The sequence below is a fragment of the Alternaria arbusti genome (genome assembly GCF_024043155.1).
Source record: "Alternaria arbusti strain BMP 1465 chromosome Unknown scaffold_13, whole genome shotgun sequence".
In the NCBI taxonomy this organism is placed as follows: Eukaryota; Fungi; Ascomycota; class Dothideomycetes; order Pleosporales; family Pleosporaceae; genus Alternaria; species Alternaria arbusti.
Window position 1 is genome coordinate 688,958 of NW_026249953.1, and position 16,311 is coordinate 705,268.

Here is a 16,311-nt window from a genome sequence, read left to right on the forward strand (position 1 = left end):
TTAGTCTAGTTAATCTTAGTTATCTTAAGGTTCTAGAAGAACTTATTCTTAGAAGTACTTACTTCTTCTAAGGTAGCGTCTTCTAGCGTAATAAGAGTTAGATTCTCTAGCTTATTAATTATACTATTTATATAACTATTAATATTATAAATAGATCTAGTAATAATATTCTACTCTTTATTTTAGTATAGATCTATAGATTATAGAATATTTAGCTATTATACTACTTTATCTTAGCTCTTATAGTCTTATACTATATAACCTAGTTTACTATAGACGTAGTAGTTAAAGTTCTTCTTCTTCTACTTCTTATCTTAAAACTTAGGTTATCTAAGTCTCTTATTAAGATTATTAAGATATATAGATTTATAGCTATTAGTAGTATATAATTCTAGAATTCTAGATATATTATTTTATAGACGTTCTTAGTTAGAGTACAAATAGTAAGGTTTAGAGTAAACCTAGGCGTTTCTATTTATATTCTCTAGTACTTATATTCTCTACGTAAATAGTTATTCTTCTAGCTAGAGTCTATAGAGTTTATTATTAATATAGATAGCTTTATTTATAAGTTCTTAAAGCGTATTAATACTAGTTCTACTTCTTATTAGTTCTTTACAAACCTAGAGTTTAAGATCTTACTTATATATCTATATTAAAGCGTTATTATTCTAATTAATAACTATTTAGTACTACTAGAACTAAGTAGTATAGTTAGTAGTAGAATGCGTCTAGCGTAGCTATTAAATCTTCTACTTAGCGATTACTATCTTCTAGAAAAGTAAAAAGACTTTATATATCTTTACTTTAAAAGTATTCTAGTTCTTAACTAAGTTCTTATTATCTATATTCTTAATAGTATTATCTATATAGTAATAAATAATAGATATAATCTATTCTCTAGCGTTTTCTTATAGAGATATAGTAGCCTAGATAACTATATTATTATTATTAATCTTATTATCTTTAAGGTAGAAGTAATAGTTAATCTAGAGTAGCTAACTCTTAAGCTTATTACGTTCTCTATTATAGATATTAGACTTATTACTTTTACTAGTAACTTTTATAGTATAGAAAGTAGTAGAGGTATCTATCTTAGTATTACTTATCTTAAGAGTATTTAAAGTATAAAGGTTATTCTAAGATAATCTAAGAGTTAGTTCTTAGAGAGTAAGTAAGTAAAGTAGAATAAGTTAGTATACTAGTATAATTAGAAGATTAATATAATAGTATAAGAGGTAATAGTATATTTAGTAGAATAATATAATATTATAAAGAGTTAAAAAAAAAGTATAATTCTTAGATTAAATACTAGAGTTTTATATAAAGTTAAATATACTAAGCTATAAGAGCTTAGTATCTAAGCTATATACTTAAGATAACTCTATAGTCTTATAAGTCTTAGTAAGTCTTAGTAAGTTCTAGAAGCTAGAACGTAGTAAGGCTAAGTAGAATTCTTAAGAATCTCTTTATAGCTAATAACGCTAATATATATAATATATATAGAACTATAGAGTAAGTTACATATTTCTTAGCGCTCTCTTTATTCTTATAAGTTAGTTATTATTATACTTAATATAGCTATTAGTCTTCTATAAAACCTAGTGCTTATCTACTTCTCTTTCTATAACTATAATAATTATTTACTATTTATTTTTTAAAGTCTACTTATAGTTATACTATATAAGTTTTACTTATATAGTTAGCTAAATTTTAGTTAATAGTACTTTTATATATTTTATACTTAAAAAAAGTATATACTATTCTTTTATTAATAAGTAGTATTTTAACTAATAAGTAAAGCTATAAGTAAAGTAATAATAAAAATAATAAGTTAAGTAATAGTAAAGCTAATAAGTATAAAAAAGTTAGCTTATAATATACTAGCTACTTTATTAATATTAAGTAAATTAAAAAAAGTAAAAGTAGCTAAAATATTATTAATAAGTATAAATATTTCTTAAAAGCTAATTTTAATACTTATAATATTAATAAAAAAAAATATTAGTAGCTATAGTTATATAAGTTATAAAAGTAATAAAGATACTAAAGTATATATTATATATTTCTTAACTATTAACTTACTATAGTATATATAATTTAATATTTTAGTTTTTCTTTATTTTATTTATAGTACTATATAATAATTATTTAATTATTTATATATTTCTATATAAATAAAATACTTATAAATTAGTTATAAAGAAGTTTTAAAAAAGTTTTTAAATTTTTAAAAGAAGTTATAAGCTTAGTATAGCTATATTTTATAAGTAGTATAGTATATTCTATAGTACTTTAAATATAAAATATTTTATAAATAAAGCTACTACTTATAATAGTATATTAAAAAGAAACTTTTAGCTCTAAGAAAATAATATATTTAATAATAAAAAATAAAGCTAAAATAATAACTACTATATTAATAAGATCTTTACACTTAGCTCTAACTTATAGCTAACTTACTTAATATAGTATAGCTTAGGCTAAAGTTCTAAGTATATAGTTAAAGATATTATTATATACTAAAAATATTTATATATTTAATAAAATATAAAATAAAATATAAAGAGTTAAACTTTATTTTTAGAATATAAAATTACTTTATAAGTAGTTTACTAAATAAAGTAAGAGCTCTTTATATATATAGCTTAATAAATAAATACTAATAGTATTATAAATAATACTATAGTAAAAGCTTAGTTAAAAAGTAAGAAATAAGCTTTAACTTAGCTTTTAGAAAGAATAATAAGCTAAAAAGTTTTAAATAAAAGTAAACTTAGCTTTTTAAACGTACTTAAATATTATAGTAATAACTAAATTATTAATAAAATATTAGTATATAAGTAAGTAGTAATAAGTATTTATATCTTAGTTATTATATAAGTATAAGTAATAAGTACTTAATAAAACTAGTAGCGTTAATATAATTAAATTATTTATTAATAAATTTATAGTACTATAATAATATAAAGTAAAATAAGCTACTTATAATTTCTAAATTATATAACTACTATATACGTAAAGGTACTCTTTATTAAATAAGAGACATTACAATCTTTAGAGTCTGCGGTTAGCGATGTCAGAAGTATCGTGCTTAGTGAAGATAGGATCGGTGGTTGGGAGTTCGATGGCTTCGAAGGGTGGTTTCTTGAGCATCTTCACGTCGCCCAGACAGTTGATCCTCACGCCCTTCACACGAGCCACATTGTCTTGGGCCTTAGGCGGTGTGTACCCGTGTGAGAGGAAGTAGTCCGTGACATGTCTCAAGTCGACCAGATCAAAGTGCCTGCAAGTTGGTGGGTCCATGCCTCTTCCCACCTTCGCATAAGCGACGATGGGACCGCGCCAGTCCGTATACGTGCCTGGTTAGGTGGACGTGATTGAGGCTACGCTCTTGTTTAGCCGAGAACCATCAATCGAGAATGTATCGCGGTATGTGACGAAGATAGTGTCCGAAGGCGGTATGTTCAATCTCGAATTGTGTTGGATAGGCGTATGACTTGCGGAGACATCGTCTCCGATGATTGCCTTGGTCATGGGCATCTGGTAATTCTCTTCGTCATCTTCTTCGTATTCGTAATCTAGACCGTCGTCCTCATCTTCATCGTCGTCCTTTTCGAGCCACTTACAGAGAAGCCAGATGAATCGAGGTTTCGCCTCGTCGGCATTGAACAAGACTGCACGGTAATGGTTGACACTCGGCCGGCTGGAGATGGCAAATGTGGAGAATGAGGGACAAAGTAACTTGTGGGTGCTCCAGTCAGCTTTCTGACATGTCTTGGAGCAGTAGGAGGTACATTTGCATCGTGCGCAATAGTTCGAGTTCTGTTTGTTGCACAATGTGCATGATTGCGTGGCTGAAGGGCTGGCCATGTTGGCTTATCGAGATGAATTTGAGAGATGGCGGGTTGGTTCATGTATCAGCAGACGATCTCATGTTGCTACCGCTATCGGAAGACTGTGCGGGGTTTATGCGAAGGATGTCGCACAGCATTTCTCTCGTCGAATAGTAATTGAACGCATAGCAATACATGCGTCTGCATGCCGCGCGTCTATTGTCTGCCTCATGTATCTTCCATAGTCCTAAGTTACTGGACTTTCGTTATCTGAACCCCTGTTCAAAGAATCTCATCAACTCTACGTCGGTGGATCGTCGGCCTTCGACATATCTCCCTACGCAGCATGACTAAACACACATTCTACTGAGCTCCGTTCCTGACCACGCTTGATCAAAGCAACCACGGTCTAAACTGGCGGTACTCAGCCATCTCCGGATTCTCCACCCTCTGCTCGACAGTCTGCCCATTCTTAGCCGCCGAATAGTAATTACACCTACCCGTCGCACACGTGCAGAACCCCAAGTTAGGTATACTCGTATGAGCACCTGCTTTGTCCTGACGACTAGCCGTCCCGCAGTAACACTCCGGATTCCTGACATCCATACCGCGGTCATCATCCCATGTTGTCCAGCCTTTGAGATGGTATCCTACGCCTTGACCTGCCCTGCCCTCACATCGAATGCATTTGTAGTACGGCCGGCCTGCGTTGCCATTCCTATTGTTTTCCGAGACTTTATTCCGGTACCTGGGCTCCCAGTCGCAACGGCGGCAGCGTGGCGTTTCTGCAAGAGGGAATTGTGGTAGTTGCGCTTCGTTCATCTCTGTTTGATCCGGGTTCTTTGTACGTCTAGGTTTAGTTGGATCGTACCGGTTGAGATATGCATACGGGTACGATAACTTGCATATTTAAGGGTTACAACCTTCTGCGATAAAACTCGCCTACACCTTGTATCCTTTGTTCCCTGCTTCCAGATCTTTCGGCGTGCTAGAAGAATGTGTACGGTCATACATATCAGAAGAAGAAATGACAGGAGCGAAGAAAGAACGTATGAGGTAGTTGCACGATATAGCTGGAAGGCTGGTGGCTCCTCTGGAAGGTAGCTGATGGTTACGCAGACTAAATCGTTCTGCCTCTGCCGCTGATGGGTCTTGGATGTTTCGGTCGATGGAACACTCGATAGTACGATGTGGAGAGCTTGCGGCCAAGCTGGGTTGAATACATCCTATTGAAGATCTCTCCTGTGTACTCCAGAAGAACGTTAAGACTGGCCACGACCCGGGAGTCGAATCTGGTCGTGGCTCGGATTGCGACAGATGCGATATCACTTCACAATAATTGTGATGGGTGGCACAAACCTTACGATCGCGTGGTTGCTAACCTTGACCACAGGCCAAGCTGAGGCTGCTTGTTTCGGGCACTCATGATCTCGCAATTGAGTCATAGGAAGATTCTGAGGTTGTATGACAGCGCGACGTACGCGCTCAGGATAAGGCTGAAGGTCGGTTCCCCGCTCAGCGCCGCGGGACAGCTAACCAGGCAAATGATGTACTTTTGAAGGACCGATAGCATGGAAATACTTCTTAAAAGAGATCGGTCATGTGGAAAGACAAAACAGATGGAAGAGCACATGCGGATCTCTGAATAGCTATAGTGGTTGATGATGCAGGTTATTGGGTAGTGCAAACGCTGATCGGCACCGGTCTAGCCTCGGCGATAGCGTGAGCGGCTGGGTGATGATGGGATCACAGCAGTGGAGGAATGAGGCACAGGTCACAGCCGCTCAACACTTTCCCCTCAATCTCGGCCTCGTAGGGCGCGTAGGATTATAAGACCTCTCTGCCCCCATCTGCCATTGTTGGGCATCGATAGCACGCTGAATCATCCGCCCCGCTTCGCCAATCGCGCGCAACACGGTACTACTACCATCACGCCCAACGTCCCGTACCGTCCGTCGTATCGCTTCGCCGCCCCACAATCAAGCTACCAGGCTATTAATCAGCAAGCGCCCATCCGAAGTTGGACGAGATGGCCTCGCGCACTTCGACGCCTTCGCGGTCACGTTCCTCCTCCAACAGCAGCAGCTCTTCCGACACCACCATGATAGACGCGCCGCCGCAATCAGCCAGCCGCCCAGCGCGCCTCCGCAACCCTTCGCATTCGCGTAGCGCCGCACTACCCACGCCTACAGCCTCCCAGATGCCGACCCTCGAAGTTCTTCCCGATCCGTGCTTCTCACTGCTCTTGTCTCTGCCGAGAGAGCTCCGCGATCGCGTCTACACGTATGCCCTGGTTTCCAACACGCCGTTCCTGTGGCCCGGTGCCGTGTCCCAATCGGCGTACAGCAAACATCGCCATGTCAGCGTGAACCTCCTCCGGACCAACAGGCAGGTTCACGACGAAGCCGTGATTGTTTTGTACGCACAGAACAAGTTTCTATTCACACATCCCAGCGACTGCAACATCTTCCGCGTCGTCACGTCTCCCGCCTCGGCAAACATAACGAGCGTGTACATCCGCATAAAGGACAAGGACCTGCCATTATGGACGGCATATATGGGAAGCAAGAAGGCAGAGAGGAGCCTAAGAGCTGATTTGCCTAAGTTGAAGAGTCTCTGGGTATTCCTCAAATTGGGGATGTGTCCACACTTCATGTCAGGCGTACTGGCTGGGATACAACGCCCAATTCTCGGACCCCAACCAGCGGGACACCTACCGGCGGTTCAGAATGCTGTGGGACATCAGATACACACCCTACAGCAACATGTCCAGAATGCCATAAACCAGGTCATGACTACCGCCGGCGTGCAAATCGTCGGCGGCACAGGCGGCCATGCGCATACTCCTGCCAACGCGAACCAGGTCCCGCCTCCGCCTCCACCCGCGCCCGCGATGCCTTTCCCGCAATTCATGCAGGGGGCGTTGGGAATGGGTGGTAATGCGCAACATCACCAACAAGCAATGCCAGTACCGCACGCCCACGGCCAACACAACCACCCACCAAACCCCAGTCCGCTAGCACAACACCTCCAAGCCCAGCAGAACAATCCCACCGTTCAAGTCATACACCCGCCCGCTCAACAAACCCCGGCACCTACAACCCCCACAAACAGTACAGACCCCAACAAACTGTACTCCGGCATGATCCGCTCCAACCGCTTCAAAGTCGTCACATCACTCTGCCTCCAACTCCACGACGTCCTACACACCAAACCCCCTCCGTCTGCGCTATCCCCCGTATCCTCCACTTCCATCACCCCCACCGAATCGTTCGGCACACGACTACGCCAAATCTCACAACATCGACAAGTCTTCCCCGAACGAGGCCCTGATCCAAATACTGGTGTTAACATCACGTCCGTCGAACCATCCCGCTTTACCAGCGACAGCAAGTCTTCCCTCCAAACAACGAAAACCGAGACCCTTCCACCGCCGCCCAATACGGAAATCAAGATTGTCACAATAGTACGGCCGGGCAAGAGATTCGTCAAGAGGCTACTTGAGACTTTTCCGGATGAGCTGGAGGTTGATCCCGTGACGAAGGATGCCAGAACAAGGTTTAGGAAGATGCATGGCGTGGATGTTAGTTGGGAGTTCAATGGATTGAGTGATGTTGAGGCGAGCAGCGCAGGTGGGGTTGTGGTTCCTTGGGATGGGGGGTGGTGAGAGGATGTGATTGAAGAGGGGAAGGTCAAGACAAGATTGGTGTGGTGGTTTGGACCTCGAAAAGATTATCGAGGCGCTGTATTTCGGCCGGGTGTTACAACTTTTCTCATCTCGGTAACAGGACCTAGCCTCGTCCATTAGGCCTTCATATAGCAAAGCCCCAGCAGCGCAATACCCAACCCCTAAGCATAAACATAGCAAAACGGCCCCCAACCGTACTCATCGCCTCCCTAATCGTCACATTCCCATATCCCACCCACTCCCCCAATGTAATAACATCCTCCAACGTCCCCGCCTCCCCCGGATCCCCCACCCCACTCGTCCCCCCCGCAATCGCCTCTCTCCTCGCCTCCAAATCCAAATTCTGCCACGTCCAATACACGCGATCAACCATAGCATGATGCGCAAAGAACGCAGGATCCGCAGGCGAATTAATGAAATCGGAACCTGCGTCGCCGCCGATGGTGTTGTGGCCGCCGACGTGGGGGCCCATTTTGCCCTGGGCGAATTCGCCGCCGAGCACGGTTTGGAAGGATGTGATGGTGGTGTTGTCTTTGATTAGGGCGGCGACGACGGAGTCGTGGGTTTCGGCGGAGGATTGGAGCGAGATGTCGCGGGAGAGGCAGCGGGGGTTGTAGGCTAGGCCGTCGGGTTGGGGGTTTGGGGTCGGAGGGGGGAGGGAGACGGCGGCGAGGGGGCCGAGGTTGATCTTCCAGCTGGATGGGGGTGTTAGTGATGGGCTTTGTTGGGGCGAGGAGAGATGGGAGGGTAGTGCATACTCTTTGAACGGACCGGACGTTACGCAGCCGCCTCCACTTCCGGGCTGTAGCTGGATGTAGCACTGTTCGATTGATGGGAAGCAGACTGAAGTTCTGTTCGCGATGTATGCGCCGTCTCCTGACATGCTGGTGTCGCTGCCGTCGAAGAAGGGGGAGGCTTTTGGGTTGTCTGCCCAGTGGCCCCTGCAGATTGGCACATGAAGTCAGTATTGGTCTCATGGGTTCTGCATGGATCTCACATACCAGTTGTAGTAAGGCTGATACCCTTTGTACCCGCATTCATTTCGCAGCATCTGTTCAAAAGCCCAAGTATAGTATCGGTGCCATGTCAAAAAATTAGCCGTTCCATGGATTGTGAACGCTTGCAGGATGTGGGTCACCACAAGGTCATCGTATCGGCTTTTGGCACCTGAAGCAATGGCGGCGGGTGTCCTCGCTGGTAGCTTTGCTAGACATTTTACAGCTTTGATATAGCTGCGCCTTTCGTGTTTACTCAAGGCTGACCTGCAGTGTGTGAGTTGGAGCAGAATGGGATGGCGGATATCTCACTCACCAGTCTCGACGAACGGCTACGTTATCCAGTGTGCATTTTCCTGGGCTCGGTAGTGGGTTTTCAGAGTAGTAGGCCTGCATTCGGTGTAGACTCTCGGCAGCCAGGGAGTCTACTTCATTAGGTTTATCCTTGCTCTCTGCACTGACAGTACTGGCCAGAGCCGTTAGCAACACATGGAAGAGCTTCATGGTGCTATAATGTGGGCGTATCTGCATTTACCTGGCATGAGGGAGACCAAGTATATACCTTGAACCAGAAAACTTCAACAGGCCAGACTATTGAAGAAGGTGCCAAGTCGCAGACGTACCTACGCGAGAACGCGGATTCATATCACCGTCGCGTTCTCGAGTAATCGACATCACGTGGTCAGGGCGCTACCTGCCGCACAGCATTCTAGCCTTGAGTGTAGCCGTATTGATTGGTTTCCGGTATATGTACCCATGCGCTGCGTCTGGAAATCCTTCCCAACATGGAGAATTCCCTGGGTATTACTACCATCCCGGTCTTTTGATGCTGTCTCCAAGGACTTATAGGCGGGGCGCGAGCATCCTTCGCAGCGTGCCGTTAGCCGCAGTGGTGCGCTTAGTATGGTTATCTGCAGTACTGCGATCTGGTCCTCATTCTCTGGGGCTGCGAATTGATGTTGATCTGTCGTTCCTTCTTCTCGTGTGCTCCTGATGTTCATGGTGTTGACTGAATGGTACTGGCGTCTTCAGAGAGAGGTCGTAGGATCTGCGTTTGCTTCCATGTTGGATTGCTTGTTGCGAGAGGAGCGTTCGAAGGAATGATCGCGCAAGGTATCTACGGCTGTGAGCTTCTAATCGCGAGGGTGCCCATGACCCGTTGGGTCTAGCGCCTTGGCAATATGCACAGTCCATTCTTCCGATCCCCGTCGCCACATGATGTTTCGCTGCTACTTTCCTCCAGTAGCACGTCGACCCAAGAAAAGACAAAATACGTTTGCAGCCTACATTAACATAAAAACGCGCAACTTAGGTAGCCTAACGTCGATGTAGGCCCTAGGCCTGTTCAGCTTTTATCTTAAATGAGGTGGTAGTAAAGTCGAGACAGCGTCGCCCTTGGAAAATTCACATCGCGACAAATCCAATCTGTCTGCTTCTGGCCATGGCTGCGCATCCCAATATTAGCAACGAGTGCTCTAGAAATAATCAGACCCCCAGTCACATCCGTGGCACCATAACTTTGGATCTGTAGCACGCCGATTTAGGGAAAAATGAACACCCTAGAGCCTACGTTGATGTTAGGTCATCTACTTTGCAACTTTTCGCTTTAACGTAGTCTGCAGACCTGTTTAGCTTTTCTGGCATGAGGTGATAGTGAGATGCCTTAGGTGCTTGAATAGCTATGCTTTGTTCTGGAGTCGCTCGACGTTACACTATGATGCTTCTCGATGTGACGTGCTATACTAAGCGGAACTCTCGTACGTCATTGGACTCAAAGAAATGTCCTAGAATCTCTTCAGGAACATCCGCCCACCGACTGGAAGGCCAGTCCTCCATACCGCTGCTCTGGGAATTCCTGTAAAGCATTGGGCAAGCTCCAACGAATGTGTATACCTTTGCGTTAGATTCGACAATAGGACGAAGCAGCCAGGGATGATTGGCTCCTTTCAATAGGACTAGTACATCTCCCTCCCTAGGCTGTTCATCATCCCTTTCCAGATTCAGTATGAGGCCCCGTGAAGTCAAGAAACATACGTTATCTCGAATCGTGCGCGTTACTTTCGTCCATATGTCTCCAGTAGTTATTTGCCCTTGAGTGTCTGAGCTTGGGAATTCAGACCCGTATTCGTTGTAAGCTCTTTGAAAACTGCTCTCTTGGAACCCAGGATAGCCTGTTTGGTTGAGAATACGATGTATTTCTTCCAAGACATCGTGCTTGTCAACCTGCGCTTGTTTGCAGAGATACTCAAAAAATTGGTCGAGACGATTATTGGTGTTTGCTCGTTCCTCCTCAGTTCTATCGCTGCAACTGTAGTCTAGCACCATTGTCACATTTCCTAGGTGAGCCCCCCGTGTGGAGCAAACCCGGCCGTCATCCGATACACTCACATCGGGATTGACTGACAGCTGCCTGTCTTTATCAAGATGCTTGAGAATCACTTTCGATGAACCATAATCTGGAACCCAACTGGGCACTCCTTTGAGTCCATGACGCCTCCGAGGGATGATAGTAAGATCGCCCGTATGGCGTAGTATCAGTTCAGTGTATTGGTGGAAGACATCCTCGAATGGAAGTGTATAGTCCGGGACAAGGTTCCGGGGAAATACCATAATACCACCAAGGGAGATGATCCCGTAAAGATAGTCATGGGGAATTGTAGCTTCGAATCGTGCAATCAGGGCGGACAGCGCAGCCCTGAGAAGGAATGCAAGCAGTTTAGTGCTCAAAAATTCCTGCGCAACTGCGGGCGATTCCCACAGATCTTCAGCATCATTAGTCCAATCTTCAAAGATACTGGAGAAATGTCCAAGTCCACCTTCGTCTGTAGTGTCGAATTCGGACAAGCATTGATCATAGTCTTCATCCCCCACCTCGTTCTGGGATGCAACAGAAAGAGGATCTGATCTAGTTGCAAATCTTCCTTCAAAGATGCACTGTATCGTATTGCGAAGGGTCGAAGCAAAGATGGAGTGATTTATCGGTCGGTGCATCCCGGATTCGTTGATCACAAGGTCATGGAAATGACTTTGGGCTGCAGCAAGGCAGACACTTGAAAGGTGCTCATAGTCACACCAACATGACCCTGCTAGAATAATGGTGTAGCGTGACATCACTGTCTCTTGTATTACCCAAGTTCTTTTGAACCATGGCCGCCGACCAAGGCTCTTGTAGCCGTCTAGGATATGGGTAAGCTCGGCGCTGTTCAGGGCGTTGATAATGCGAGTGTAACTAGCAATAGTCCTTGCCTTATCCTGGAGATCAATGGTGTTGACTAAGTTTACGAATTCCTGGACCGCGGTATCGTCGTCTTCGTTCTCTCCTAACCACGCTAACACGAATTCTGCAGCTCCATAGATCGCGGCCATTCGAGGTACCTGCGCCGACTTTTCTGCATTATCTGACTGATTGATGCACAGTGCATCGATCCAGAACAGAGTGCTACTGTTGCGAAAGATATCAGGTGCGCGGGAAGGGTCTCCAAGCAAGGCCCTTAGTTGTCGCAAAGCAGCGATGAGATTGATGGTCTTTTGGACTGGCTGACCATCGAGAAATAATTCCTGCGTGCAGTTCGGTTCACCCCACGCATACGACAACGCAACGAAAGGTGGTATTTGCACAGTTGGTGCTTCGCTTGGATCGCCTAGCGATGATGACGTGCTCGAGGTTCGTGGGTCATACAACTCTTCATGTAGTAGTTTTGGTAGCGGCCTACCCGAAAACCATGCTTCTACTACGTCGGTTTCAGCATCAGGCAGCGGTAGGCATACCAGATCGCATCGGATAGGATCAGTCCAGGCACCAGGCTGAATCCTTACGAAGCGGACTTCGTTCCCCACGAGCGGTCGATAAGCACTTTCCATGGCGCCGCTGTGAGATTCGAGGTCGAAAGATGCGTTGCTGTGTGATGAGGTGCAGGAGTGTCAAACGGTGGTGAGGGAGTGTTGCCTACAGCCCATACATAAGACTATCGCAGGATTCCGGGCTTTCATGATCCTCAGGTTCTGGGGCTGTGCCACGCGAGATGCAGTCAGCGCGCCGTCGCCCAATGATATATATCCGCTGCCGCATGACCGTTTTTCCCTAGGTTGGCGTGCCATAAATCCAACGTGCCAAGATGCTCAGACACTGAAGCAAAGCACCCATAACGCAAAATATGTCCCGACAGATAAATTACAGAGGTCCGACACATGGTTTCAGGCGGTTCCGTACTCAAAGATCGTCGCATTTACTCTTGTCTCATACACACAACCTCTTTTCCTCGAAGAAAGAAAAGAGAAAGTGTTGTGTGTATCCAGCTCGAAATCTGCTGATGGAACAGCGGACTGAGCGAGGCAAGAGACCGTTCTACAAAAGCGCGCGCGTTTGGTTTTCCAAGCTGCACGTCGGCAGCGCGCATCGCTTCACGAATTGGTGAAGGTAGTGATGGGAGTGTATGTGTGTCAGGGTGTGTACGATATGAGTACACAAACTACACACACGCGTGGTGATGGTGGCACCGGTTGTGGTTGGGCAGAGTAGGCGGGAGAAAGCGCGGCGTGAGCAAGGGAAAGTTTTTCACGATTATGTCATCGTGCCACTAAGCCTGTAGGGCACTAGCGTTCATACTCAACCCGCGCAATTCATCCCAACTTCTGCCAGTTCACGCGGCATCTTCAGCACCCGCCAATCATCATCGTGCGCAGATGGCGTGCCCAGGGCCATGGATTGGCCGCCGGCTTCGCTTGCAGCTTGCGGACGTTTGGCATGCTGGATTGATGTTGCGCTAGTGTTTATGTGGCATCCCGTGGATATCCAAGCCGTGCGTGTAGAGTCAAGCGATGTGAAATCATCAACTACAGTCCTGTCTGTTTGTCTCTCATCTTCTGTTCTTGATCGCGCGATCTCATTCGCGACATGTCTTCCAACATGGCGGCCACCCGACCAGATGAGAAGGCGACGGCCTCATCTCCCCATGACGCCGAAACAGCCTTGGACGCGACGTCCACCGACAAAGACTTGGCGATCAACCTCGTCGGTGAACGCGCCCAAGACATCGACCCTGAGATCGAAGCAAAAGTTCTCCGAAAGATCGATTGGTTCCTCATTCCCGCCATGATCGTGGGTACGTCAATCCCACCGACCTCGTCCATACCATCCATCTCTCACCATCATGAACACCACATGATTCCTATCTAACAGAGAATCTTAGGCTACGGCCTAGTATACTACGACAAAGCGATCCTCGGTTCCGCCGCCCTCTTCGGCATGACAACCGACCTACATCTCACCCAGAACCTGTCCCCCGCTACGTCGACTTCCCCAGCAGTAATCTCCACGACGCGTCTCTCATGGGCCACTTCATTGTTCTACTTCGGCATGCTCGCCGGACTCTACCCGCTTACTTTCGCCTTGCAACGCTTCAACCTAGGCCGTATCCTTGGTGCCGTCGTACTACTTTGGAGTCTAATCTGCATGTTAACAGCCGCCGTTACCGACTACAAGGGGCTCTATGTCCAAAGATTCTTCCTAGGCTTCGTGGAAAGTATCATCCCGACAGGCTTCATGACGATAGTAAGCAGTTACTACACGCAGCGCGAACAATCCGTACGCCAGTCCTGGTGGTTCAGTTCCACCGGTCTCTTCACCATCATCGGTGGCGCGTTGAACTACGGATTCGCACAGATAACTTCTGATGCGTTAAGACGATGGCAGTACATCTACCTCCTCGCTGGGTGTCTAACCTTCATCTTCGGTTGTTTCTGCTTCTTTATCCCCAATTCCTGCGCTGAAGCATGGTTCTTGGCGAAGAGCGAACGCGTTGTCGCTGTTGAACGGCTGAGGAAGGGCGCGACGGGTGTGCGGTGCCAGAAGATTAAGATGTATCAACTCAGGGAATGTGTTACGGACGCTAAATTCTACCTCGTGTTTCTGCTTATGGGATCAGCGTACACCGTCAACGGCGCAGTTTCTGGTTTCGGCCCACTCATCGTAAACACATTCGGCTGGTCGCCCCTGGCATCGATACTCTGGCAGTTCCCGCTTGGTCTCATCTGCCTCGTTACGATCCTTCTTTGCGGCTATCTCTCCTCGCGTATACCCAACATACGGATCATTCTCCTCATCGTCAACTGCCTCCCCGTCATCGCAGGCTGCGCCATGATCTGGACATCCTCCTGGACGTACCATGCGCCCACTCCCGTAGCCGGATACTCCATAATCGGTACATTTGGCGCAGTCGTTAGCCAGACAATCGTCATAGCCATGTCCAACGTCAGCGGCGCAACGAAGAAGAGCGCCATGGCAGGCACGGTCTTTGTAGCATACTGCGTCGGCAACATCGTCGGTCCACTGCTGATTAGGAGTCAAGAGAAGGGTGCGCATTACCCTAGGCTATGGACGGGTCTAATCATCTGTTATTGTATCACGATCGCGTCGGCGGTAGCGCTATACGCCGTACTGAAGAGGGAGAACAAGAGGAGAGAGACGATGAGTGTGGATGAGGAAGAAAGGGATAAGATGGCGTTTATGGATTTGACGGATGGTGAGAACATGTATTTTAGATATGTATTGTAGGGCGTCATGGCTGTCCGCATCGAAATCTCGAGGCTTGTTGGTTTGACCTTCGAGTTACACAGCCGCCGGGCTGACTATCAGCCGTTGTATTTTTTTGCCATTTGAACCATCGTTTTTGCCAGTACTCACGAACCATGTGTTAGAGTGGGGGAGAGTGAAATGTGGGGATGTAAGAGCGTGTGGTGATGTGCGGTAGCGGCTTGCGAGCTGGTTCTCTGTATTTTTGCAGCAGTATGTGTTGGTTCAGATGTACGTGTTATAGTAAGCGACGGAAGATAACAGAGATAGAGAAGGAAAGGTAAGGGTTACGTTAAGATGAAGAGTTGTTCACATGATAGGCCCTCACTCTTTACACCTGTTCCTGACACTATTATTGTATCGACATCACGCCATGGATACAACAACACACATCACCACCTCATTATCAGTCCATCACAGCAAACATATCAGCATCAAGTCTACGCAGTAATCATTACAACTATAAAGCTGGCCAGCAAATATACCCATTCCACAGAAACGAACTACTTCAGAATCAAAGTAGTCAAAGTGGTATAAACGCCTAGTTCCAATGTTATGATTGGGAAGTTGAAGCCCCGAAGGCCCCGAAGGGGAAGAAAGAAGGAAGTGAGTGTACAAAAAAGGGTGGATGGGAATGAATCTATTATTCTCCTTGGCAAGAAGAAAAAGCTATAACAGCTTTTTGCTTTGCCTTACAAGACTTTTGGTGCTACATGATTGGGTTGGAGACGGTGCTGTGCGATTCGGGTTCGACGGGGGGATGCGCATTGGTGCTGGGGTCGGGAGTCGCGGGGTCGGGGTGCTGGATTCGTCTCGTGTCGACTTCAAATAACATCGGGATGACCGCAGCCACCTGGAATCTTTTCCACGGGTAGACGATAGGTTGAGACACCATTAACCAATTCCCAATGTCCAAATCTATGGACACCATCGTTGGACGACGAAACGACTCCGCCTCCTCCTCCGAATGGGGACGCATACGACGACGTTGCTCTATCAAGGATTGCCGGGTAACTGCGAGAGACGTAGACCGATGACTCCGGGGGAGCGAAGTTCCGTGCGCGACGACATTCTTCGAACGGATGGGCTCCGGACTGTGCTTCGAGGTGCTGGGATACGCGAGGGGGAGCTAGAATCTATGCTTTAGCCACATGCTAGACGGTACCTCCAGAGAGGTTATCCAACATCTTGGCCAACACAAGGTTCAAGCAGTGCTGGGGG

The 16,311-nt window shown here is 45.9% G+C and overlaps 4 protein-coding genes across 4 annotated transcripts; 2 read left to right on the forward strand and 2 right to left on the reverse strand.

The window, feature by feature from the left end:
* Nucleotides 1-3,057: 3,057 nt before the first annotated feature.
* Nucleotides 3,058-3,847, reverse strand: J4E86_008502 (uncharacterized protein; the record flags this gene model as incomplete). Its single annotated transcript, XM_051449013.1, has 3 exons — nucleotides 3,058-3,362; nucleotides 3,411-3,706; nucleotides 3,798-3,847. 3 exons carry the CDS (start codon nucleotides 3,845-3,847, stop codon nucleotides 3,058-3,060), a joined length of 651 nt encoding a protein of 216 aa, XP_051300010.1.
* Nucleotides 3,848-5,937: 2,090 nt separating this feature from the next.
* Nucleotides 5,938-7,503, forward strand: J4E86_008503 (uncharacterized protein; the record flags this gene model as incomplete). The annotated part of the gene is made up of 2 exons (XM_051449014.1): nucleotides 5,938-6,254; nucleotides 6,291-7,503. The coding sequence occupies 2 exons, from the start codon at nucleotides 5,938-5,940 to the stop codon at nucleotides 7,501-7,503; spliced, it is 1,530 nt and encodes a 509-aa protein (XP_051300011.1).
* A 145-nt stretch (nucleotides 7,504-7,648) lies between these two features.
* On the reverse strand, nucleotides 7,649-9,023 carry J4E86_008504 (uncharacterized protein; the record flags this gene model as incomplete). The annotated part of the gene is made up of 2 exons (XM_051449015.1): nucleotides 7,649-8,465; nucleotides 8,836-9,023. 2 exons carry the CDS (start codon nucleotides 9,021-9,023, stop codon nucleotides 7,649-7,651), a joined length of 1,005 nt encoding a protein of 334 aa, XP_051300012.1.
* A 4,402-nt stretch (nucleotides 9,024-13,425) lies between these two features.
* Nucleotides 13,426-15,072, forward strand: J4E86_008505 (uncharacterized protein; the record flags this gene model as incomplete). Its single annotated transcript, XM_051449016.1, has 2 exons — nucleotides 13,426-13,621; nucleotides 13,709-15,072. The coding sequence occupies 2 exons, from the start codon at nucleotides 13,426-13,428 to the stop codon at nucleotides 15,070-15,072; spliced, it is 1,560 nt and encodes a 519-aa protein (XP_051300013.1).
* Nucleotides 15,073-16,311: the final 1,239 nt, after the last annotated feature.